Below are 24,863 nucleotides of genomic sequence, written 5' to 3' on the forward strand. Positions count from 1 at the left end.
AGCGGTAGTGCTAAGGTACCCAATCCCGGACGATGAATACAGCACAGAAGGTGCGGGGTGAGGCATGCTGCTTGCCCTAATAGACCACTTCCTGTTTTCCCGCTTCTACCCCCTCTCTCTTTCTTCCTTCCTTTCTTTCTTTGTCTTATTTTGCAGCGCTGAAATTATATGTTCTTGTGAGGTTTTACACTCCGATAGCTCGAACGTGCACGCTGCCATTTATACTCCTGTGCCACCCAGATAAGTGCACTACGTTCAACTTCCCCGAAAGCATATGATCTACTAATTTACTGCTGGCGGCTACATTCGGGACCTTCAACCTTGCCTCGCCATGGAAACCCTCCTTGGGCCGTTTGGGAAAATAGCTGGCTATCCGGTTGTTGCCTGTAAGTACTGCTGCATTGGCATACTCGCAAGTTCTGGTCTGGGCCACATCTCCAGCAGCCACGATGCTCTGTACTCCAAACATGACGCTGTACGCATAGGATGGGCTCTGTCAGCTTTTGGAGAAAAGCGAAATCTGGTGCGGACGGCAGAGGGTGCTCGTGACGCAAGCAACATGCCTCACGCCGTACCTGAGATCCCAGAGCTTGGCAGCCCTGGTCGTGACGGGCTAGGTTGTCGTTACTGCAACATCGTGTTGGCTGGAACATTTGCGGCAACCTCCATGGCCAGGCACCTGAAGACAAGTCACGAAGATCGCTTGCAGTCCACAATAGAAGGAGAGTCGACATATCTGGGACACTATGACACGGACGTGCCTTATCAGAAGATGTTCCGAAGCGGCGCGGGCTCGAGGCCGTTCCGCGTTATTCTATCCACTGGTGCAGGTCGCAGCAATGCATCTACGACGCCAGCGTGCGTGTCGCCCGATACAGAGGAACGTACAGCTAACGAGTGGTTGCGACGGGACTCGTGGTCGCGGTACCACTCGGACATGTCTCCGGACGCCGTTCGTGCCCTCAGTGATCCTCCAGGAATAAGCGAGACGCAGCTCTCCAAGGCTGTAAACCTGTCGGTGGGTGTTATGCCGTGGCTGTTTGCCCGTGTTTCGCTAGACGAAGACTTGGCATCCGCGTGCAGCCTCGCTGCAGAGCACGCCGATGCCGAGTGCTTCCCGGCCAGCTGGCGGTCGCCAACATCGAAAACCCAGCACATGCACGCTCAGCTGCTGGGGCATCTCGTGCTTCATTTTGGGCGCAAGGTGAGGCTAGGGGAGGGGAAACGTGGGCGCTGGCAACCAACGGCGTTGCAGACTGAAGCGTTCACGAGGCTGCTACAGCAGGCATCTACTATCGGGGCTACGGAGGAAGGGTGCCTCCTACACGCGCACAGTCTCGATGATCCAGTGACGAGGGCGATTGTCGAGTTGACCGTGGCTTCCATGAGCCAGGAGTTGCCTGAAGGCGAGCCACTGTCGGTCGTTCACTCTACCCTCGCCACCTTGGCATTGGGCAGTAACGACGAAGTTTGGAAGCCTGGACTTTCTCTGGTGCCCCTGATTGCAGGTTTCCTCTCCATCGGCCGCCTTGCGATCCTGACGTACCGCGATATGGTAGACGACACTCACAAGCACAGCCTCGCCGACGTCGACTATTGCTGTTCACCAAACGCAATGCAGCAGGGCGTCGGTGCTGGTACGACGATGCGGTGGCTGGAGGATGTCACCAACGATGACGGACGGGCTGCTGTGGACTACTGCGAGCCCTCCTCCGAGCTGCATTGGGAAGGCGAAACTGTATTTGTCGACGGCAGGCCCTTTTCTGGGCGTTGTATACGGAGTATGGCGCAAGCGCTCGTGGATCGGGTGGAACAGGCGATGGCCGACCTCCTGCAACTGTCAGGCCCACAATGTCTTCGACCTGGATCGGATAGATGTACTTGCACCTCCTGCGACCTTCCACCGATCCCCTGGGATGACATAGTGGACGACAGCAACGACGAATCTCCCCAAGACAGTACATTCATAGACCACTCCGAATGGAGAAGGCAAGGGTGTGGACTTCGTGCGCAACGTGACTGGTTATCGCGTAGGATATCCAACGACCACACGTTGCGGGAGCGGTGGTATGGAGGAGCCGGTGTGGCGTACTGTCTGCTGTCTATTCGCAGCTACGCAGCCTTGATTGACGCTTTCCTCTGCCAACTCGTGGCCTGCTTTTACTTCCTTGGAGGGCCGCCGCCGGACCCGGAAGAGCTGGCGTCCTGCCGCTGGCGAGACGGTCCCCATGTCGCGCGTAATATCGAAGTTCGCGACGGTCTCGTCTACCTGCTCCTCGACGAAGGCTACGAGTACGAGACCTCACCGAGGGCCAGAGTCTTACCCCCGAGGGTAGCTTGTTGCTTGGTATGGTACATTTGGCTTGTCGTCCCATTCGAGGAAGAATTGGCAGCGTCTCTTGGCGACACTGCTCGCAGCAGCCCCTTCCTCTTTACGCATTCACGACTGTCGGGTCTCGGCAGCGACAACAGAGACGAGCTCCTGTCACCTAGCGGCAGGGGGTCGCATGGAGGGGCGGGCAATCCATGTGAAGGCAAAAACCACGATGGGCGCGTGTTGTGTTGCCCTTGCGTACCGAGCGCTCGACCGGTTGCGACAGGCATGTGCTCGTGGAAGTATCCCGATCCTTACATCGAGGTTGAGGATTTCCCCATGGCCTCTTCGACTTCGGCCGTGGCTTCACCAGCCCACGGGGATGGAGATCTGGCGATCGATGTTGCCCTCGGTAAACTGATAAACGTCAAGGCACTATCGAGTTCGTCGCTACTAATGCATGGGCAGCAAACTCTTGCCGACTACCACGGCGTTTGGAAAGGGAACGATATCCGGAGACTCGTGGCCCATGTACTGTCCCGTCACATATACCCACGAACGGGAGTACGGTGCTGGAAGCTTGTGGCGAACGCCATGGCGAGTCGCTTCCTTGGCCGACACGGTGCTGGAGCCTCGCCACCGCAAACATGGCTTGAGATTGGCAGCTGCGGACTCTCCGGCGTAAAGTACTGTCGGTGGAGACACGGTGGGCGCTCCCTCCTCGGTACTCGAATTGTGTCCCTCCTGGACGACTGCCACCGATGGCACGTCCTGCTCGGCGTGTGTCGTGTTGGGGCGGAGGGGCATCTCCCCTGCAGCCTTGATGAAGCGCCTGAGGGCGACGGGGAGTACCGCATGGGTGGTGGCGGAGACGTACTTCGCACAGAGGATGCTTGGCCTACTTGTCCTGGCCGACCTGTTGAGGGGTATAGACCACTGCGCTTCCTCCCAGAACCCGTCGGGTCTGGACAGATCGACGATGCGTATGCACACTCGCAGCTCACGAACGAGACGGCGGACAGCTCGACAGCGCTAGACAATACGGTCGCAAGGGCATCGTCCCCCTCGAGAGGCGACCCGCGCACTATCGCTACGGAAGGGCCTCTGTACTCCCCCAGGACGATGTGGGAAGCTTTGTCACCTGTTGCCGAAGCAGCTGAGTCATACTCATACATCGAGGACCTGTTGGCGGTGCCTGACCCAGCATCGTCGTTCGCCTCGGCGGACGACGATCTAATACAACAGAGGCTCGAGGATGTGCCTCCACGGCGAGACTCAACCATGGCTTCATCAACTAGACCCAGCACGGAACCTCCAGTCGCTCTGGCTGGCGACGCAGAGAAGCCCCAAGACCTGGACCTGCCCAACGAACCGAGTCCCGTTGATTGTGTCGACCTCCCCAGTATGCCTTGCTTCAGAGAGGGTCGGGGGACCAAAAGGCCACGTCCAGAAACACCCGATGGGGAGTCAGCCGCAGCCCCGTTCTAAGCCATCAAGGTCAACAGGTGAACAGAAGAAACATAAAGACCTGACGGCAGGATCGCCTAGCGAGGCGGAACGAACCTGCATATTCTTAGATTCGAGTTGTTGGGATCGCAGCGGTGGCGCCAATCACCACTGCGGCAGCCAGAACTTCGATATCATCGATGCCATCGGCTCCAGGAACTGCAATACGACGGATGGTCTTCTCTTCGTGATCAATCTTCTGGTGGTTCATGGGTCGAATATTTGTTTGGTTTGTGTTGCCCATGGCCCCGTAGGTGGCTGCACTGCTGCGGTTACTAAGGTTTGTCGGCGATCCACCTCAGCGCCGAGTTTCGAGGAGGAGCGAAAACGAGTGCAGGCCGGTATAATAAAACAATGTGTGGCTCTCTGGCCACTCAAGGAGGAACGACATATCACGTGCATAAGATGTCTCCGACCATGGCATACAGCGAAGGGCTCACGTCTTAACTGCACCGGCGTCGAACCATTTGCAGCTGACCTGCTATTGGCTATATGCCATAGGCTCGGTGATGATGACTTTACCTACATCCAGACACGAGTCAGACGACTTAGTCGGTCGTCTATAGCAGCTGGAGACTCCTTTGATACTTGGACTGAGGTATTCGCGTGGTTGGCTAGGAAGACAACTATTGGAATTCGTAAGCCGAACTTCTGGGTATTCTTAGCCCTCTCTTTTATTGAGTTACGAGACCGCTGCAGTAACTCAGGTTGAGTATAGGTTTAGGGTAGTCTTATATTGAATTAAGTTTAGGTTTCTTAGAAAGGCAATTAAACAACTCTTAATTTATTTAAAATAAAGGAATAAAGGCTTATATATTTATATTCATTATATTATTTAATATTATATATTTATAATGAATTATTAAGTTTAAAATCCCTTTAAAATATTTTATTTTAATATTATTATATTGTATATTAATAATTTAAAGCCTTATTTTTTAATACTAACTACTATTTATAATATTTAATTCTATAATGTATATAATATATATAATATATATATATATATATATATATATATATATAACTATATACCTTTCTAATAATTTAATATATTATAAACTATACAGATTCATTTACTTATACATTCATCTATATTCTAGGAACAAAGTTAAGATAATTAGAGTATTTGCATTTTCTAGTAGTTACCCTATATATAATATCTCCACTTGCAGCTTCATATCAGTCTTCGTGTTATAATCCAGAAGGAGAATAGAGGGAAAGGGTAGCAGTACTATGGCTACAATTAGACATATTATGTCTACTTCGATGTATCTAATTCAGGACCTGGGGGGCCTCCTGGGGCAGAGGTAGTGCTCGCAACCGGCTCGACAGCAACTATCCCACCAGGTGGAGGCGAGGACTGCAAGTCACGCCCGTCGGAATCCTTGCGCGGGAGTGTCTTAAGAAGACGGCAAATTTCAGCCTCCGGCAGGCTTGAGATTGGCTTCTCGCCACGATAATCATTGAACGCGAAGCGGACATCCCTCTTCTGGACAATTGCCTGGGCTAGAGAGTTGGCCGCAGCGAGCAGTGCCTTCATGTACGGGGTGTCGAGGGCAGACTGGAATTCCTGTAGCCTCGACAGTGAGTGTTCACCGTGCAGCCCGTAGTAGTAGTATCTGGCAGCAACGTTGAGAACGTGGGAATCCCTGCGGCGGCGGGGTATGAGAGCAATGATACCCATGCCTATGCCTGTCGCTACCGAATCCCATTTGGATCCTTGGAGCAGGACCGAGTCGATGTGTCCCGACAGCACTGCCTTGTCCTCCTGCGTGGAACCCGCTGGGAGTAGTCGCCGGATAAGTCCTTCCCTCACGGCGGGGTCAAGTTTGATCTGGCCTCCGCCCTGCGCCTTGTACGGACCCCAACGTGACGTCAATCGAGCTCCCTCCCAGAGGCGACGAGCGGCGTAACAAAAGAAACGCTGTTTATAATCGGATCTCTGTTTACCTATGCGATAACGGTCACTCTTTACCATCTCGAGAATGGCGTCTCGCATTGCGCAGGTTACAGGGTCTTCAGCACTCGAACCGTTGGCAGACGAGAGGCCCTTCTCGAGTTCACTTCTGCCCCCACCGTTCGACATGTCGTTCTGGTGGTCCTTGACCGCAGCGAAAAAGTCATCAAGATGTTGCTTGGTGTAGAGAACGGCAGCGAGTCCGCATCTGTCGTGTGCTGGCTGGGCCACGAGCTGGCTCCGACTGATTGTATTCGCTTCGTAGAACGCGTCGAACTGTGCTAGATTATCGTGGCGCATGGACGACGCTGTACAGGACGTCGTACTGTCGGGAGACGTAGCCGGTGTGGTATCGCTCTCTTCACCACCGCTGCCACTGTTGGCGTCTGTACCCGACGTTGAAGGACTTCGTAACTCTCGCGCACTGGTCTGTCGGTCGCGTGGCGAATCTGAAGGCACAGGCGACGGTTTCGTTTGCGCTGCCGTATGCGATGCGGCAGTGCTTCTGCGCCTCACATGCCGTTCTACCTCAATTCGCGCAGATTCTCGGGTCCGGGGCCGCATATTACGTCGAGTGAGAGCTCGGAGAGAGGAAGACGCAGCCACGGCGGCCCGCTCCTGGCGCTCCGTGGCTTCACTCGCGGCCGTCGCCGACACCCTGGTTGCTTGGTGCGAGGCTGGTGGCAGAGGCTTTCTGCGCTTAGCCAGGCTCTCCCCTTCCGGCAACGTGGATCGTTTCCTACCGCTATCGCCTCGTCCATCAGGTACCGCGTCACCCCTGCCGCTGTTCTCGTCGCCCTTCATTCTAAGATGCCTCTCGTTATTGTCGACGCTAGTGCTGCTGTCCTGGTTGCAAGCCTCGCGTCCATCGGTATGCTTAGGGTTAATCAGGCTGTTGATGCTGCATTTGCTTATCGGTTTCGCCAGCTGTTGAATGAGCGCCTGGACGGTGGCCGTATGACTGCCCAGCTTGGTTGAGTGGTTGACGTTGTAGTCGCGGATGAGGGGTAATTCCCACATTGCTCGCACACCTTAGCATTCTCCAGCGCTGCCACGATGTCAGGATCGTCCCGGTATATGAAATTGTTGGATGTGGCGATGGACGATGTCAAGCCCAACACCATATGATACTCCAACGGGGTTGTGGTGACAAACTCGCCGGGGCCTTGCACCACGATTCGGTACTCGACAGCAGCTTCCTCCAGCTGGGCTGGGGAGCAGAGTACGCCCAGGTGCCTCACGAATTGGTCGCACAGTTGGCTTCTCATGCTCGCTGGCAGCCCCAGCTTACGCATGACATACTGCTCAAAAGCGTCCCGCGAGCTGTCGGGTATAATCACCCAGGCCTTGTAGCCAACATGGCACAGGTTGAAAGACCGCAGACCATTATCCTCGATATGGAAGCCCGTGACTCCGTCCTCGCCCACGATGTGGAAATACACCTGCGTGTAATCGGGGAACTCCGGCTGAATCGAAAGCTGTGCAAGCCGTTCTCCGGGGTGCTGAAAAGTCGGGGTCGGCAGTCTCACGTAAGCTCCGCTGCTGAAAGATACGGCTGAGGTGTTTATATTCTTGAGCGCTCGCGCGATAAGAGACTCGATGGCTTCGCGAGCCTCGTGGATCGTCGGTCGGTCGTGATCGTATGACAAGCGCGGCCACTCAAATTTGGAGCCGTTGTCGATGTCGACAGACTGGACGCATGCTATTTGTGCATCCGCTCCCTGCCTGCCAGGCAATACGCCGGTCTGGGTTTCGTACGTGAGTTGCGGGTCATCGTCGATGGTAAATAGTCGAACCCAATTTTCGATGGTGTCTAGGTCGAATTTAATAGGGGCGCGTGGCCATGACCTTGGAATGCGCGTGATTTTGACAGGGACTGTAGCGCGTCAGGCAGGCTTTTACCTAACTGGCCGGTCTTGATGCGGAATTTCCAGTATGACGTTTCGATCTGTGGGGAAATGACAAACGGCAATGTGTCAGCTAGCGGCTGCGTCCTGGGCTATGGTACTCCTGGTTAGGTATAGTGAGGACGGTGAAACTGACCTGTGATTCGCCCAGCGTGGCGACTGATCCATGGAACCTGTCGATGGCTGCTCTTTCCGAAGCGCGTAGGTGGGCTTGAATATCCTCTGTATCCGGAAACGCCGAGACCTCGTTCCTGGAGTGAAAGTTGCTGTTAGAATACAGAGTACGGTTCATAAGCACGGGGGAGGGGGGATGAGCCTGCTGGCGTACAGTATGTTACGGATATCACCTATAATATTTAGCTCAGGGCCTGGCTCTTCAACCTGCATGGTAATAATGCCACGGTGGCGAGAATAATAATATCAACAGTAGAGGAGGGCAAAGTAGTTTCGCGGATGTTAAAATGAAAGCAATCTGGAAGGGATTGCAGTATGGCTATAGATTTATGTTAATATATTCCCTGGTGATGAGTTATTGTTTCTAGGAAGATTTAAATACTGTACTGCGGGGCAGTAATATACCTACCTGGGTACGGTATAAATGCATAAATAGTCCTATAGTGAATAAGTAGCCTTTTTAATTATTATATATCTTAATTATTAATATTAATTATTATATAACTAGTATAATTATACTTTAAGGGTAGTAATTATAACTAGGAAAGGTATATTTATATTTATAGGTATTAACTAGTTATACTGTATTTTTAAAATTTATAAATAGAGTAAATCTATATTTCTTAGGTTTTTTTTTCTAGTTTTTTTTTTTTTAATTAGTCTATTTATTATTATAAGTTAAGGTCTTTATTATTTATATAAAGTATTACTCTATTAAATTTAAAATACTTAATCTACTCGTTGGCTAGCCGGGAGGGGGTGCCAACTAAGCAAGCTTAGTTGGCCACAAAAGTATGAGACAAGGCGAAAAGTGTGAGACAACCCCGCACAGGCTGCTGTCGCAAAATCATGACTTTTGCCCGCCAAAACCAATGATTTCTAGGACATCAATCAGTAAAAAAGTCATATATCACGTCCATCAAAATTATGCCCTCACAATCAAATCTGAGAGCTGCTCAGGCCGTTGTTCTTTCACGCCAGCGACTTCGCCGCGGTCTCAATCGTGATGCTGCCGGCCGCCGAAAGAAGCCACTGACTCTTCGTGCTGCTGAAGCTCGATATGCCGGCTCTGCTCGTGCATCTATCGGCCGCATCGTCAAGAGACTTGAGGCTGCGAATACCGTAGATTATGAGGATGTTGTCGATCCTAAGATGGGGCGCCCGCGGCAACTCACGGATGAGGAAGAAGAAGCTATCGTGTGTTATATCATCTGGATGGAAAAGTCAGGCCTGCCTGCCTCCAAGTGGGAAATAGAAGATGCAGCACTTACTCTGCGGCGCCGCCGTGATCCTGATGCGAGACCTGTGAGCAAGATGTGGTACTCTCGCTTCCGCGATGATCATCCTGAGCTTGCGAAATCGATATTGAAGTCGAGAGAAGCTTCGCGTGCCGAATATGAGGAAGGCGGCGTTGATGATACGAAGGAGTGGTTCCAACGCCTCAGCGATGTGATGACGAAGTACAATATCGGTGCATCAGAGACCTGGAATGCAGATGAAGCAGGAGTTAGAGTCGGAATGCTACGAGATAAGATGGAATGCCTCGTTGTACGCACCAAGAAGAAGTCAGCAACAGAGGTATTTTCTCCGCAAGATCGCGAGACTTGCACAGTCATCGGCTCAGGCAACGCAGCCGGCGCAACAACGCCCCCCTGGCTGATCTTCAAGTCGTTGCCAACGCTTGAGTGGGCGTTCATTGAAGGCGATCCTGATATGCGCTTCGCTCAGTCAGACTCGGTATTCTCAAGTGCGGCGATAACGCTCGAGTGGGCGAAGCACTTCAACCGATGCTCGTGGGAGAAATCTGCTACTGTACAGAAACGTCAGCTTGATTTTTGAAGAGTGGTTTGGGTGTAATGAGCACCTTCAGGATACAAATAACCGCTTGGTTACTCACGATATGCCTCCCGCGGCGAGGCCTGATGATGAGGCTGTATGGCGGCTGCTCGTTATCGACGGCTTCACAGGCCACGGCTCATTCGAATTACGAGAATATATGATAAAGTTCAATATTCTCGTAGCATTTCTTCCGCCTCATTCAACGCATATACTCCAGCCAATGGATGTAGGCGTATTTCAATTCTGAAGGAAGCGCATCAGAAGAAGCTTCGTGAGGCGTTGCGGAAGGGAAATCTTACCTTTGGCCGGCGTGCCTTTGCAGGAGCTTTTCAGGTATGTGCCTTCTTAATCAGCCTTCACCGAAAAAGGCCCCTTTTCTCACCAAAATCAGGAGATCTTTAATGAAGGCTTCACTGCCGCTCACATCATCTCGGGCTTCCAAAAACGGGCATCTACCCTCCCACAGACCGACCTGCCATAGAATATCTTCTCAGGAAGCAGCTCAAGAAGAAGAAGACCTTCACGCCTGCTCATTTCTCACTTCTTCCCTCAGATATGCGATTTCACGCCGCTTCCAGCACCGCCGAGACCATCGGCGAGCGATATCACGATATCCTCAGTTCTCCTACGCTCGCAGGGCTCCGGCACATTCGCAACATCGTTCATGAAGCTGTGGTGCTTGAGGATGTTATCAAAAGTACGTGGATGATCGAAGAACTCGCATCGAAAAGCGGTATCACGAGAGAAAGCGAGGCCGCCGCGCAAAGACTGTCTCTGACCTTATTCCTACAGTATCGCTGCAAGATCTGCGAGATCAACAAGAGGAGGCTATCGCCGACGATAAGAAGAAGCAACATAAGCAGGGTATACGATTTACACGATCTGTCATCATCAAGGAGATGAACCGCCTCAAGGATGAGTGGCGAGAGAATAAAGAAGTTATCGTCAACGGCATACCAAAGAGGCTGCAGTTCAAGCAGTGGTTGGAGCACACAGGGAAGCAATATGACTATTTATCTATGGATACACAGCGTTCACAAATGACTCAAGCACTGAAAGAAGAGACTGACGGCTATATGATAGATACACAACTCCCTGATGATGTGCGTGAAGCTATCCGCAAGGCACAGTATGCCGCGAAGCCCCTCAGCGCCGTTGATCTCACCGGCCTCCCTCACAGTGATGATACGGTCACTTTCAACCTCACACAAGCACACGAGCACGAGGAAATGGATGAAGAAGACGAGATTCTTCCTGTAATTGAAGTCGCCGGCGGCAGCGAAGTCGAGATGCCCTCATCGCCGCCCTGTGCACCTGACTCTGAGTCATCACTACCTACACTTCCCTCAACTCCTTGTCCCTATCAACACCACACGCAGCTTCATGAGTCACTTCGTGATATCATCAGGGGAATAAGAACGGCACAAGAAGATAGCCTTATTGGCTAAGAAAACAGATATACGGCACATTTTGGCAGGGAAGCTGTTTCCCTTGCCAGAGCATCACCAGAGCCGTCGCAGTCATTTCTCCCACTCTGAAATAGCCAATAAATCAATAGAAGCTTCAAACTACGCCTTTTCATCAGTTTGAGCCTATTTTGACAAGATTTGAGTGTCATTTGATTGAAAAAAATGGTATTTTGGTGCAAATCACGCCAAGTGGGCATCTTCCGGGATGTCTCACACTTTTCGCCTTGTCTCATACTTTTGTGGCCAACTAAGCTTGCTTAGTTGGCACCCCCTCCCGGCTAGCCAACGAGTAGCTAGAATTAACTATTTATTTTAATATTTATTATCCTTTCCTAGTATAAATACCCCCCCCCCCCCCCTTTATATATATATAGATATAGCCCCTTAATAAGATAATACCTCTATCTACTTAAATATATAAAGAGGGTATAGTAGTATATATAGGCAGTATTTAGATTTAACTTAGAATAGGCTAGAAAAGATTTTAAATAAAATTAAATATATTAGTAATTTATTTACTTCTTATTTATAAGAATCTCTACAGCAGTACAAAGTATACTATATTTACTAATGCACTTGCTTTATTTCAAGGGAAATAATAAGCATAATAAGATAAAAGGGACTGACTTAGACAGTAATATAGAAAAACCTCCAGTTAGGTTGCCAATTTTACTGTCAATTGGCTACCAATGGAGACATAAGTTATATTAATAAATGCGCATTTAAATAATCAATTGAATGATATATCATACATCAGTCAAGGTCTAGTTTGAATGGGCGAAAAAGCGTGATGAATTAATATCTATCTGAAGTCTGTCCTATTTTATCCTCTGTAGCAATTTCTATGTGACCTCTAAAAAAGAGCTAGCCTTCTGACCGTAGCCTTGCCTCCAAGATAACCTCTGCCACCGTTATAGTATATGTAAATAGTGTAGGAAATAACGTATAGAATGTATATTCTCTTAATCTCCATTTAACGCTATTTGTTTACAGTATTGCTAAGTTAGTGCAGATATATATTAATTTGGATTACTGGCTACTAAGGTGAACATGACTAATCAATATATATGATTGCACATATAGGTGGCGCCCTGATTGTATTGGCAATTGTCACAGCTCGAAGTCAGACCAACCTACCCTAGAGCCACAAGTGGATCAGATCACGTGGCGATAGCGTTATCGCCGTAACCTTAGTTAGACCGCCAGTCAGATCCTGAACGTAGCTCCTTGAGCTACGTCTTGTTAATAGAGCCTGACCTGCCTGCAGTGCCTATCCGTAGCAATAGAACCTATTACGCCCGAAGCGTTCCCTGTCCACCCGTACCGCCGGACTCAGCCCGTGACACTACGTAGCTCCTAACCGTTGGACACCGAACGCGATGTCTGCCCGCCCGCTCCCGCCCTTCCTGCCGGACAGCGTCGAGTCATTCCGTGACCATGCCCCGGAACACCTAGACGATTGGTTCGAATACTTCCGGAACGTTTATACCTACGCCGAGAACGCCCAGAACCGTATATCCCAGCTGGAGAATGAGACCCAGAACATGAAGGATAAACATCAAGGACTCGAACAATCCCTGCAACAAATCACCACTGAGCGTAACTTTGCCCGAGCCCAGCTCGAGTACACTGAGCAACAACACGAGAAGGCCCTAAAGAGGAAGGACGACGACATCTTCGAGGCCCGCCTCGCCGAACGTCGCGCCCTCGATGCCACCCGACCTACCGTACCTACTATCCGTGAACCCCCCGAGACTAGCGCTCCCGCTGAGCTTCGTGTAGCGACTCCTATGGGAACGACTCCTCCGCCTTCTTCCCGATCTACCGAATCAACCAGTCTTACCGAACGATTACCCGACCCTGACAAGTTTGAGGGCGAACGGAGCGACCTACGCCGTTTCGTCTCCCAGATACACTCAAAACTAAAAGCTAACCACGACCGATTCCCGACACGCCTCGCCCGAATGTCCTATGTAACTGGCCGTCTTAAGGGACGCGCCTATGCACAAGTCCTACCGCACATTAAAGCTGGTGAATGCCAACTCCCCGACTACCAGGATATTATCGATCTACTAGAACGCGCTTTTGGAGACCCGAACCGGATCAATAATGCCCGCGCCGAATTATTCCGCCTTCGCCAGACTCACAAGGATTTCAGCACCTTCTTCGCCGAGTTCCAACGCCTCGCGCTGGAAGGAGAAATGTCAGAAGAGGCCCTCCCTACCCTGTTGGAACAAGCTGTCTCCCGAGAACTACGCGGAATGCTTATACACAACCCACCGCCTAGCTATAAATATCACGACCTAGCCACCTTCCTACAAGAATTGGAAAACCGACGACGCCGCTTCGCAGCGGAGCCACAGCCTGCGTCACGAAAGACGAATATGCCGCTGAAGGAGTACCCCCAGACACTCCGAAAGAAGTCCCCATCGCCTCGTAGAGGGAGAAGCCCCCCCGAAAACCGCCAACCAGCCGGAGAACCTATGGACCTCAGCAATCAGCGCCGCTATAACCGCCCTAACCAACGACGGGAGAACAACCAGTGCTTCCGTTGCGGTTCAGCCAACCACTACCTCCGCGACTGTCCCGAACCTGACACACGTCCAACCAGGCTCCGTCAAGCCACCTTCGCTTATAGCCCCAACCGCACCAGCCAGCCCCCGTCTCCACACTCGCCTACATCCAGCCGCGCCAGTTCCCGCCGATCTAGACACTCCCGAGGACGCCAGGAAAACGGGGTGAGCCTGTCTTAAGTCGGCGCCAGGCTCCCCTCCCCGCACCTACTGTACCGAAGATTAAACTGTCCGCCGCCTCCGTTCATGGAATCCCGATTGAGAACGAGAACAACCAACGTTCGAACCTGATGATACTGCCTGCCAGCCTCAATGTGGCCGGAAGAGAACCAATTCCGTCTTACGCTATGACCGATAGCGGAGCGGAAGGAAAAGGGTTTATCGACGAGAGCTGGGCTAAGTCCCAGAACCTGAAGTTTAGACCCCTGAAGAGAACCTTCGAGATTGAAGTGTTCGACGGGCGACCTGCCGAGAGCGGGAAGGTCGCCTACTACGTCCGCGCCGGACTCCGCATTGCCGATCACGAGCAGAAGAGCATGATCTTCTACGTGACCCAGCTAGCCAGCTACCCTATTGTCCTGGGAATGCCTTGGCTAAAGCAACACGACCCGCAGGTGGGCTTCGCGGCCCACACGTTCACATTTAACAGCCCGTACTGCCAGAAATTCTGCAACACCCCAACCAAGCCTACAAGGATTAAGGCTTTACAGACCGTCCCGAAGAAGTTCATGCGCCAGATGAAAGGGAGTATCCCACCAGCCTTGGAGGGAAAGGATATCCTCCCGGTTTCCCTGCGAACCGCCCGAATATACAGCCAGAAGGACCGTTACCGCCTCTTCACCGTCACCCTGAAGCAACTGGACTACCTGCTTAAGCCTGAGCCAGAGGCATTCGTGCTGCCGGAAGAACTTCGAGAGTTCCAGGACGTTTTCTCGCCTAAGGAGGCAGAGAAGCTACCACCGCACCGATCTGGAGACCACCACATCGAGCTAACCCCAGGAGGAAAACTGCCGTTTGGACCCTTGTATGGAATGTCCCGGAACGAACTGACAGCCCTACGAGAGTGGCTAGACGAGAATCTGCGTAAAGGATTCATCCGCCCAAGCTCGTCGCCTGTAGCCTCCCCGGTACTATTCGTCAAGAAACCCGGCGGTGGTCTACGCTTCTGCGTGGACTACCGAGCCCTGAATAATATTACGGTTAAGGACCGCTACCCGCTCCCCCCTGATCAAAGAATCCCTGAATAACCTGTCTGGTATGAAATACTTCTCCCGTATTGACATCGTATCGGCCTTCAATAATCTGCGTATCAAGGAAGGCCAGGAGTACCTGACAGCATTCCGCACCCGATTCGGATTATATGAGTCACTGGTTATGCCCTTCGGCCTAACAGGAGCCCCCGCGACCTTCCAGCGGTACATTAATGATGCGCTGAGGGAATACCTGGATATATTCTGCACTGCGTACCTGGACGATATCCTGATCTATAGCCGGACCCGAGAAGAACATGTCGAGCAATTAAAGATGGTGCTTGAAAAACTGAGAGCTGCCGGGTTATTCGCAAACCCAGCCAAATGCGAATTCATGGTTACGGAAACCAAGTTCCTAGGCCTTATCGTGGGACGAGACGGCATCCGAATGGACCCTGCAAAGATCGAAACTGTTAAGAACTGGCAAACCCCGACCTGCCTGACCGATGTACAAGCTTTCACAGGATTTGCGAACTTCTACAGGAGGTTCATCCGTGACTTCTCTAAGCTTACAGCCCCGTTGAACCACCTGACAAAGAAAGACGTACCGTTCGTCTGGGACGAAACCTGCGAAAAGGCTTTCCGAGACTTGAAGGGAGCCTTCACATCAGCACCGATCTTACGCCCCTTCGATTGGACGAAGGACGTAATCCTGGAGACAGACGCCTCTGACTATGTATCCGCCGGTGTGCTGTCGCAATACGACGATGACGGAAGGCTGCACCCGGTAGCCTTCTTCTCCAAGAAGCATACGTCCACGGAATGCAACTACGAGATCTACGATAAGGAACTCATGGCCATTATTCGCTGCTTCGAAGAATGGAGACCCGAACTGGAGGGGCACCCTCACCGATAAAAGTGATCACGGATCACAAGAACCTGGAGTACTTCACGACGACGAAGTTACTTAACCGACGACAAGCCCGCTGGTCTGAGTTCCTGTCCCGATTTAATTTCCAGATCACATATCGACCTGGGAAACAGGGAGTTAAACCCGATGCCCTGACCAGGAGGTCAGAAGACCTCCCTAAAGAGGGGGATGAGCGCTTAGCGCACCAAAGCCAGGTGGTACTAAAGAAAGAGAACTGGCAACTTCCGCCGCTACGAGTCCAGAGAGCCCGCATCCGCCACCCACTACAACAGAACCAACCCGCACCAACACCCGAGGAGCCGTCACTCTCAATAGAGCTACCAGAAGAGATCGACCGCTTGCTGAACGAAGGATACCAGACCGATGAAGACCTGCAGTCGATACTACAAGCCCTCAGGACCGACGCACCGCGACACCCGAAGATTACGCTTGCAGAGTGCAAGATCGTCCAGGAACGACTGTTGTACCGGGACCGCATCTATATCCCGAGCCACGACGCCCTCAAGACCGCCCTGCTGAAAGCCTGCCACGAACACCCTATAGCAGGACACCCAGGTCGTGCCCGCACTTATGACCTGCTTTCCGGGATTACTACTGGCCCGGAATGTTGGCCTACATCGAACAATGGGTTAAGAACTGCCATACGTGTCGAAGAGCCAACCCAGCCCGAGAAGCGAAGCAAGGTGTGCTGAAACCCTTGCCTATCCCCGAACGAGCCTGGCAACATGTGTCAATGGATTTTATCACACATCTGCCGCCCAGCGAAGGAAATGACGCCATCCTGATTATAGCCTGCCGCCTGACCAAGATGAGACATATCATCGCATGCAAAGGAACCTGCGATGCCGAAGACGCAGCCCATTACTACCTGAAGGAAGTGTGGAAGCTACATGGGCTCCCACAGACTATAGTATCGGACCGGGGACCCCAGTTCGTAGCGGAGTTCTGGCAGAAGCTCACCAAACAACTGTCGATCAGCTCGCTACTATCCACCGCTTACCACCCTGAGACCGACGGACAGACTGAACGCCTGAACGCTGTGTTGGAACAGTACCTGCGAGCCTACGTGTCATACCTACAGGACGACTGGAACCGATGGCTCCCCCTGGCCGAGTTCGCAGCGAACTCCCTGAAATCCGAAACCACCGGCGTATCTCCGTTCTTTGCAAACTATGGATTCCACCCGCGAATGGGCTTTGAACCCACGATTACAGTCAGAGGAACCCCAGCCACTAGAGACGCAGAACAGTTCGCAAAGACGATGAACGACATCCTAGAGCACCTGAGATCAGAAAGCATTGCCGCACAAGCCCGTTACGAAGCCCAAGCGAACCGACACAGACGACCTGCCCGACGATACCAAGTAGGGGACTCAGTGTGGCTAGACGCCAGGAATATCAAGACCCTTAGGCCACAGAAGAAACTAGACTGGAAGAACATCGGCCCGTTAAAGATCGGCAAGGTCATCTCCCCGTACGCCTATCGACTGGAACTGCCCGCCAGCATGAAGATACACCCCGTGTTTCACACGAGCCTGCTAAAGCCAGCTGCCACCAATCCGCTGCCCGGTCAGAACGTAGACCCGCCACCGCCAGTAGAAGCCGAAGGAGTGGAAGAGTGGGAGGTTGAAGACATTGTCGATTCCCGATGGGACAGACGAGGCCGAGGAGGCCGCCCCAGGCTGAAGTATACTGTGAAATGGGCCGGATATGCAGACCCAACAGAAGTCCCTGCTGCCTACGTGGAGAATTCTGCAGAGATCGTGGCGAACTTCCACAGGAGATACCCTGACAAGCCCGGACCACAGTAGCCCGTCTCGGCAGAGCTCGATGCTAAAGAGGGGGGCACTGTCACAGCTCGAAGTCAGACCAACCTACCCTAGAGCCACAAGTGGATCAGATCACGTGGCGATAGCGTTATCGCCGTAACCTTAGTTAGACCGCCAGTCAGATCCTGAACGTAGCTCCTTGAGCTACGTCTTGTTAATAGAGCCTGACCTGCCTGCAGTGCCTATCCGTAGCAATAGAACCTATTACGCCCGAAGCGTTCCCTGTCCACCCGTACCGCCGGACTCAGCCCGTGACAGTCCTCGACGACATTCATCACAATATGGGCCTGATTCTCTCCTGAATGCCTGCCATGTACCTCTCGTAAAGCAACACAATATGAAACCAGCTCGCCATTACTATCAATGAAGTGTGCAACAATACCAAGGATACCAAGCTTATTTGGAGAGGACCATATATCGATGGTGAAGTGTATTCTTGAGATAGCTGATTGGAGAACTTGTCGTATACGTCGTTTTTGCGTCCCAAACGTTCGCACCACCCACTCGCGAATCGTTTGATGTGATGTAGGTAAAATCGAGAGAACTCCAGGATTGAGGAATTTGAGCAAGCTAAAAGGGCATAAGATTAGTATATGAACCATTAATATTAAGTATGTTAGAGCACTTACGCTCGAAAGCTTTCTCTTGTTGGCATACGAAGTGCAATCCCGCAGTCTGCAATCCACTCTACATACAGTTGCTCAAATTTATCAGCGTCAAGATCTGTCGTTTCGTCATCGTGTCGACGGCGTTTGAGGGGATTCGTGTTCTGAGACATCCGTGAGAAGGCTTCCTCAAGGTGATTCCGTGTTTTAGCAGCCCTTTCTTCATTAGGCGTTAATATATGGAGAGTAGTGTGAGATTTAAGGTGCTTGTAGATGTGTGCCGTGCCTCCATTTTCGAGATATTCGGCAGGCTTCCCTTTACAGTACTTGCAACGCCATATAATCTGACCTTCCGTATTACGGACGATCTGATTCCTTCCAAAGGGCGTATGATCCCATATCTTCGACGTACGCTTCTTCTTCTTAAATCGAGAGGCTAACAACGGTGAAATAGATGTCTCTCCGACATCAGAATCTCCGTTGTCGCTGATAACCGACGAATCAGGGGCTAGGGAAGTCTGGGATGATGTAGCCGTGAAGGAAACGCTAATGCCTGGGCGCTGAGAAGTCATTATTTCGTAGAATAAGACTTGTTGATGAAGTAGGGAAAGATTCAGGAGCTGACACGCTTCGTGTAAGGGGCAAAGGCCTTATTCGTTCAGAAGTGTTCTTGGGAACCAACAAATTGATTATATTAAAGAAAAGAAGAACTGGAAGCTCTCAGAGAGCTGTCGAGCTTGTTACATACTCAAACACTTAGGAGTTTGTAGCGAGGCCATTATTTGGTGGTGTTATTACTATCGGCATCAGCCGAGTGCAGATCAACGTCCTAACCAGGTTACACTTCATTAGTAAAAAGTTCTGTAAATTGGGATCTTCATACTGCTTCATATATGGGGAGAGACCTCATATTGATCTAATTACATAGTATTTGTACTATATTTGATATCATATTTATACGATATTTGAACGACCATGCACTGTACTACACGGTTTCCGGTGTTGCTTGCACTGCACGGTATTTTTATACCGTGCAGGCAATACGATATTGAATATGATATCGTCTTATTTACGGCCACACTATTTACTTCACTGGATGCATTACGTGGCTCAGAAACGCCTTTTCCCTGTTACCTTAGACCTGGCCTTTTTCTTTCCAATTTCCCTTTTATTCCTTTTTCGAAACTCGTCAACTTTTCTCTGGTGATTTTGCGTTAAGAAGACACTATGCTCAGGATGTCGCTCGAGCAAGGTGTTTAGCTTCTGATTATCGTTGTTGACGAGAATCATAAGCCTGTCCGCCTCTTTCTGGTCCCTCATACTAGGTATCCGTCTTCTCGACCCTATCGGTCTCATTTCATGGAACCAATCCAGCAGACACTTCAGGCGTCTCATAAATCTACAAAAGAAACATCTAGTCGAGCGTCTTCTCCAACTCGAGATTTCAAGTAACCACGGCGGTCCAACTCTCATTTTCCGATCGAGAGACAGCAAGTTCGATCCTGATTGGCAAGACGCAGCTTGGGAATCAATGCGTTGGGCTTGCACCGAGTGCCTTCGTCTTCTTCCTCACAAATGCTTTGATAACCATTCCTTACTACGGCTAGGGTTCTGGAAGCCTCTTCCGGACTCTGATGCTGCTCGCATGATCACTACCTGGGAAAGCAGCCCTGTGTGGCGGCCTCAGCATCGACTGATGCGAGGCTCTGAGGCATATCGTTTGGAGAAAAGCAGACGGGTGCTTTACCTTTCCGCGGTGACAAAATGTGTCATGTGTGATGTCCAGGGGAATCCGGCTGAGCACTTGGACGTTTTAAACGTGTTAGGCTTGGTTGGGTTTGAAAGGCTCTTTGAGAAAGAGTTTCGCGATATGGACGATGACGAACAACTGGAGCTGTTTGATGAAATGGCGCTGTCCATTGAGAACGAAGAATGTGGCAAGAAGAGATATCTTCGGAACTGTAATGAGTGTCGGTTCCGCAAGAGCCTCTTCTCTTATACTCGGTTTGCGGGCAATCGTGGCAGTCAACACTTTCCCATCGTCCCGTCTCGGCAAGTCTCTTTTGCGACAGATCTAGATCGTCATTTCCCAGGATTCTTGAGTACATTGAGAAGCAAGAAACCGTCCGCCCGAAATACCAACGGCACTGGACGTCTGTATCCGATGTACATGGCACGGTGCCCCCGGATGCGAGAGCTGGCAAGAGATTCGGTCTTTTCGCAAAGAAGGGCTCCATAATGGATGGAGGTACAGTCTCCACGGGGAAACTGAGTCGCTGGGCCAAGATCGGGACAGGATGTGCTGCAACAGGTGCTTCGTTGACACCATTGGCCGAGGAGAACTCGCTGAGTATCTGAAGAAATGGATTGTGGGATTGCTTGACGAGAAACTCGGTTTCTTTTCATCACTCTTGTGCCAACTATTCAATTCCCAACACTTCACGCCCGTTGGCCACCTCCCAGAAGCTGAAGCTAGGGAGTGGAGAGCACTCCTTGAGCAGACGCCGTGGTTTAACGCAGGCAACAACTCGAACTTTTCACGCGAAGCTCTTGACCTTATCAACACCCGTCGCAGACAATGGAAAGAGCTGTTGGATCGAGCGAAAGAGAGCAATGCTGAAAATTCGCTGCCCCAGATTCTTGATGACCTTTACAACAAGTGGATCCGTCATTCAGATACCGTTGAAAGCAGATGGAAGTGGTTGATGGGTTGCAAGGAGGAGATTGAAGGTTACCCCGAGCTTTTGGTTAATTGGGCTCTTGACCGAGACGGGGCTGCATTTACGTAGACTAGAATAGTTCTTTCTACAGACCATTCTCGCGTTCGAATACAAAAGTCGAAGACGAGTTGGATGAGCAGTTTATATCAGGTTGTAGCTATGATGCATTCAGTCTTTTCGGGAACTGAATCTCTATCTGTGAGCCAGATGTGTTATTTGCAGTTGAGACTTGTGGCCGAGGGTTTAATTCAGCAACGAACTTGGTCTCTATCGGGGAGCTTCGGGAAAGTTCAATGTGAACTGCAATTGTTCATGTGCTATAGATTAAATACTATGGACTGCCCCCATCCACGCTCGCTAAATATCTATCTTGCCACTACGGTCTTGGGAAGTCTGCAAGTTTCAGCCCTGTAATTTCATTTTCAGCTGCCATGACCAAGGGCTCGATAAGGTCCTTCAAGCGACAATTATGTTTAACAATAATTGCGGGCTGTTCTTGGTTCTCAGCCGCTGAAGTATTAGTTCCAACTTTGGAATTAGCATTCCCAAACAAGCCACCGCTTGCAGGGCTCTGAGATGCAGTAGACGAACCAAACAGACCAACAGTAGGCTGAGGAGGGGCACCGAGCTGGCGAGGTGGAGGACTGTTGGTGGTCTGAGAAAAAGCCGATGGCCCAAAAAGGCCGGAGGGCTGAGGCGATGATACAGAGGCATTATTAGTCCCAGGCTGTGTAGACTTCGATTGACCCCCGAAAAAACCTCCAGGCACGACAACCGTAGATGAAGTCTCAATATTCCATTTGCTGGAATACATCGCGACAGGGCCTTGGTTTGGTGGTCCGAAATAGGCTGGCGACTGAACAGTTGCCAAAGATTCGAGAAGAGAGTCAAGAGATAGCTTCGAGAATGGAGACGACGGGCGGGGATATAGACCCAGCTTCTTCCTCGCTTGTGATAGACTCCCCAGCCGTAAAGCTTGACATGCGGGATTACATCCCGCGCTTCCATCAAGGATCCAGTCGTAGAGCTTGTCTAAACCATCCAAGAGATGCTCGAAAATCTGGGTCCTAGTGTTTTCAATTTGACCTAATCTTTAGTTAGTGTCATTCGTTTATGTTCACTTGCGACGTACTCGAAACATCTACCCGGATCGGCAACCCGAATGTTGATGGAACATCGTCACTGTGTCTTATAGCCAACTTGGTGTAGTTCTCGAAGAGCGAAGCATGCTCGAAAACGAAAGATGAGAGGATCAGCTGAGCCAATTCTTTCCCTCTGGCCTTTTTTCTCGCGCTGGGCCAGCACAAGAGCCAGCTTTCGCTGAAATATGCTACGGCCTCGTGGCATTGTAGATCATCAACGATGGTCGCAATGTCAGCTAGGAGATCGAGCTTCATGTCGCGGGGAATCCCACGTGTTTTGCCATGAATAATCTTCAAGACGAGGGAAAATGCTTCATGATTAAAGATTGCTTCGAATTTCCAGTGATAGAGACCATCTGACTCGACCGAAGCCTCTTTGAATTGACTTGAGAAGAGCCTTGCTGCCCGACGAGAGGCAAGGGTCAGGTGTTTCTTGGAACAAAGGAAGTGCTTCTCATCGGGAGAGTTTGGGGCCTCAGATTGAGTAGAAGTCGGCTTAACTGGAACGATGACGAGAGTGTCACCCTCAGGGTCGATCTCAATACGGGTGATTGACATGTTGATTGAGTGACTGAACGTGAAGATTGAGTTATTGTCTCAGCTTTTGATCCCCGCAAACCCAGTTCTTGTTGCTAATTTAAGGTCGGCCTGCCAACCAGATAAGGACAGGTGTCTGTTTCAGATAAGCTAAATCGGGGTCGAGTGATAAGATTGAGAACCTCCAAGAGGCCTCATCAACCCCAACATAAGAGTAGAGAATACAAATGAAAACATACAGGCGATATGCCCTTTGGCCTCACATAATATGCAACCTGTGGTTGAAAGGCTAGACGTACTAATAATTGTCTGTGATGGGGTATCGACGAGAACTGACTCAGGGTCCAATTCAATTAATATTAGTTTCATCATAAGCTACATATTCGTATACTGAACAGTCGTCGTACGTGTCTGCAGTATCCCGTCCTCACTATCGTTATCCCCAGTCGGGTTATTCTCCAAAGACTCATCCCACCGTCCACTGTAGATGTTTACGTCCGTCTTACCCATACCCTCAGGCCGCAGGCTTACTCTGTTGAAGTGAGTATCATGTTCCAGCTCAACGAGCGTATCAAACTTGCGGCGCGGTCCATTTGAACCACCAAAGGTATGGAGGCCAAAATTGGCGCTTCCACTTTGCTCTTCACTGCCTTTTCGTGTGCTTTTGTCGCCGAGAACTCGAGGGGCGACGTTCTTGAGAAAGACACGAAGTGTTGGGAGGGAGCCGCACATGATGAGAAGGTTGGCTTCAATGATGCTGTCGTTGTCAGATATGTTAGATAAAAGAAAGGTGAAAACTTACACCCAAAGACAACCTTCTGCCAATGACCAGCTTTGATCGGGATTTGACAAGCTGGGCAAGAGAAGAACCAGTCGGACAATGGATGTGATAAGAGTAATGGAACCGATAGCAAAGAGACCGACGAGGCCAAGCTTCTGTCTAGTAGACATTTGTAGACCGATGACAGTTGGAATAGGCAATACCAGCAACATCACATCAGTGATGCAACCAAAGGCAGCCTGGGTAATGTAGATGGGAGGACGATTGATGCAAGTAGCCCCAACCGACATCCTAACATCCCATCCTGCAGCGATAGGCTTGCATGCAAACAGAACACTGAACCAGATACCGATGAGACTTGCACTGCAGAGGAAGCCGGTAAAGTAAACCGAGTATTGATACCACAGAGACGGCGAGAGTCGGTAGTAGAAGAAGCAGAGCGTCAGCTTAGAGAGGATTGTCGTCGGGATGTAAGTCAGTGTTGTACACATGACGAGTAGGTTAGCCTGGGTGTTGCTGTCGATTGGCATCTCCCATGCATGAACGCCGAGTAGTTTGCGACTGTATGCATTGAGAAGACACGATTGAGCCGCAATAGAGAGGACCTGAATCGTTAGTAAACGTCATTGAAGAAGACCGGTTCTCGTACCCAAGCGAAAAGAATTAAATCTGCGACCAGTTAGTAATATCCCAAGCAAACAACATCGAACACTTACAGTCGTCAATCAAGAACTTGCGCAAAATCACTGCATTCGTATACATCCGCTGTCCCAAAAACGCCGTCGCTATCGCAAACTCCATCCCGAAAATCCAGTACGCATTCCTCACCATCGACGCATCAGTCAGCGGGTTCTCAAAGTCAACTCTGTACCCCGACGGAGGCGGCACCGCAACCTCGACACCATTGACGACAGGAAATGACATTGTAACAGTTGATCGAGAGTTGAGTCCCCGCGTAGTGCAAACTCAGAACGACATGACGGGATGAAGTGGAAATAATGACACGCAAAATCGTTAGGTGTCAACTTGGGCATCAAATCGTGTAAATCTTTTAAGTCACATCGTCTACTGATATACAGCTGAACGTGATTTGATGATCACTACGCAAAGGGGCAGAATTTAAAAGAGACGACAGAGACTTGACTGGGGTTGAACCTTAATTATTGGGGAAACGTCAGGCGAGATTAGAGGGAAGAAATAAAACGTCAAGCTTGACGGGCCATCCGGGTAGAGAGAATTAGTTATGCCGGCCTTCCATAACAAGCCTAGACTTGTAGAAAAAACAGAGGTTTTAGCTGGTCTGTTCTCACGGTAATTCCGCGCTGTAACGGGCTGTGAACAAGGGCCATGACTCGAGATCAGGAGATCGGCATGAATCCCCGCCTTT

At 50.6% G+C, this 24,863-nt stretch overlaps 8 protein-coding genes across 8 annotated transcripts; 6 read left to right on the plus strand and 2 right to left on the minus strand.

Moving 5' to 3' along the window:
* Positions 1 to 331: 331 nt before the first annotated feature.
* FPOAC1_013464 (uncharacterized protein) lies at positions 332 to 3,802 on the plus strand (the record flags this gene model as incomplete). The annotated part of the gene is made up of 1 exon (XM_044857805.1): positions 332 to 3,802. One exon carries the CDS (start codon positions 332 to 334, stop codon positions 3,800 to 3,802), a length of 3,471 nt encoding a protein of 1,156 aa, XP_044701187.1.
* A 1,279-nt stretch (positions 3,803 to 5,081) lies between these two features.
* FPOAC1_013465 (uncharacterized protein) lies at positions 5,082 to 8,074 on the minus strand (the record flags this gene model as incomplete). The annotated part of the gene is made up of 5 exons (XM_044857806.1): positions 5,082 to 6,749; positions 6,812 to 7,628; positions 7,688 to 7,779; positions 7,824 to 7,953; positions 8,016 to 8,074. 5 exons carry the CDS (start codon positions 8,072 to 8,074, stop codon positions 5,082 to 5,084), a joined length of 2,766 nt encoding a protein of 921 aa, XP_044701188.1.
* Positions 8,075 to 8,788: 714 nt separating this feature from the next.
* Positions 8,789 to 9,700, plus strand: FPOAC1_013466 (uncharacterized protein; the record flags this gene model as incomplete). Its single annotated transcript, XM_044857807.1, has 1 exon — positions 8,789 to 9,700. The coding sequence occupies one exon, from the start codon at positions 8,789 to 8,791 to the stop codon at positions 9,698 to 9,700; it is 912 nt and encodes a 303-aa protein (XP_044701189.1).
* Positions 9,701 to 9,761: 61 nt separating this feature from the next.
* On the plus strand, positions 9,762 to 10,181 carry FPOAC1_013467 (uncharacterized protein; the record flags this gene model as incomplete). The annotated part of the gene is made up of 3 exons (XM_044857808.1): positions 9,762 to 9,926; positions 9,962 to 10,033; positions 10,092 to 10,181. The coding sequence occupies 3 exons, from the start codon at positions 9,762 to 9,764 to the stop codon at positions 10,179 to 10,181; spliced, it is 327 nt and encodes a 108-aa protein (XP_044701190.1).
* Positions 10,182 to 10,255: 74 nt separating this feature from the next.
* FPOAC1_013468 (uncharacterized protein) lies at positions 10,256 to 11,148 on the plus strand (the record flags this gene model as incomplete). The annotated part of the gene is made up of 2 exons (XM_044857809.1): positions 10,256 to 10,433; positions 10,493 to 11,148. 2 exons carry the CDS (start codon positions 10,256 to 10,258, stop codon positions 11,146 to 11,148), a joined length of 834 nt encoding a protein of 277 aa, XP_044701191.1.
* A 1,400-nt stretch (positions 11,149 to 12,548) lies between these two features.
* FPOAC1_013469 (uncharacterized protein) lies at positions 12,549 to 13,609 on the plus strand (the record flags this gene model as incomplete). The annotated part of the gene is made up of 2 exons (XM_044857810.1): positions 12,549 to 13,036; positions 13,522 to 13,609. 2 exons carry the CDS (start codon positions 12,549 to 12,551, stop codon positions 13,607 to 13,609), a joined length of 576 nt encoding a protein of 191 aa, XP_044701192.1.
* Positions 13,610 to 19,532: 5,923 nt separating this feature from the next.
* FPOAC1_013470 (uncharacterized protein) lies at positions 19,533 to 21,085 on the plus strand (the record flags this gene model as incomplete). Its single annotated transcript, XM_044857811.1, has 4 exons — positions 19,533 to 19,548; positions 19,622 to 20,300; positions 20,375 to 20,607; positions 20,634 to 21,085. The coding sequence occupies 4 exons, from the start codon at positions 19,533 to 19,535 to the stop codon at positions 21,083 to 21,085; spliced, it is 1,380 nt and encodes a 459-aa protein (XP_044701193.1).
* Positions 21,086 to 21,392: 307 nt separating this feature from the next.
* On the minus strand, positions 21,393 to 24,400 carry FPOAC1_013471 (uncharacterized protein; the record flags this gene model as incomplete). The annotated part of the gene is made up of 6 exons (XM_044857812.1): positions 21,393 to 22,102; positions 22,149 to 22,729; positions 23,171 to 23,452; positions 23,498 to 24,081; positions 24,126 to 24,145; positions 24,193 to 24,400. The coding sequence occupies 6 exons, from the start codon at positions 24,398 to 24,400 to the stop codon at positions 21,393 to 21,395; spliced, it is 2,385 nt and encodes a 794-aa protein (XP_044701194.1).
* Between the last annotated feature and the right edge of the window lie 463 nt (positions 24,401 to 24,863).

The sequence above is a fragment of the Fusarium poae genome (genome assembly GCF_019609905.1).
Source record: "Fusarium poae strain DAOMC 252244 chromosome Unknown contig_2, whole genome shotgun sequence".
NCBI classification, from domain to species: Eukaryota; Fungi; Ascomycota; class Sordariomycetes; order Hypocreales; family Nectriaceae; genus Fusarium; species Fusarium poae.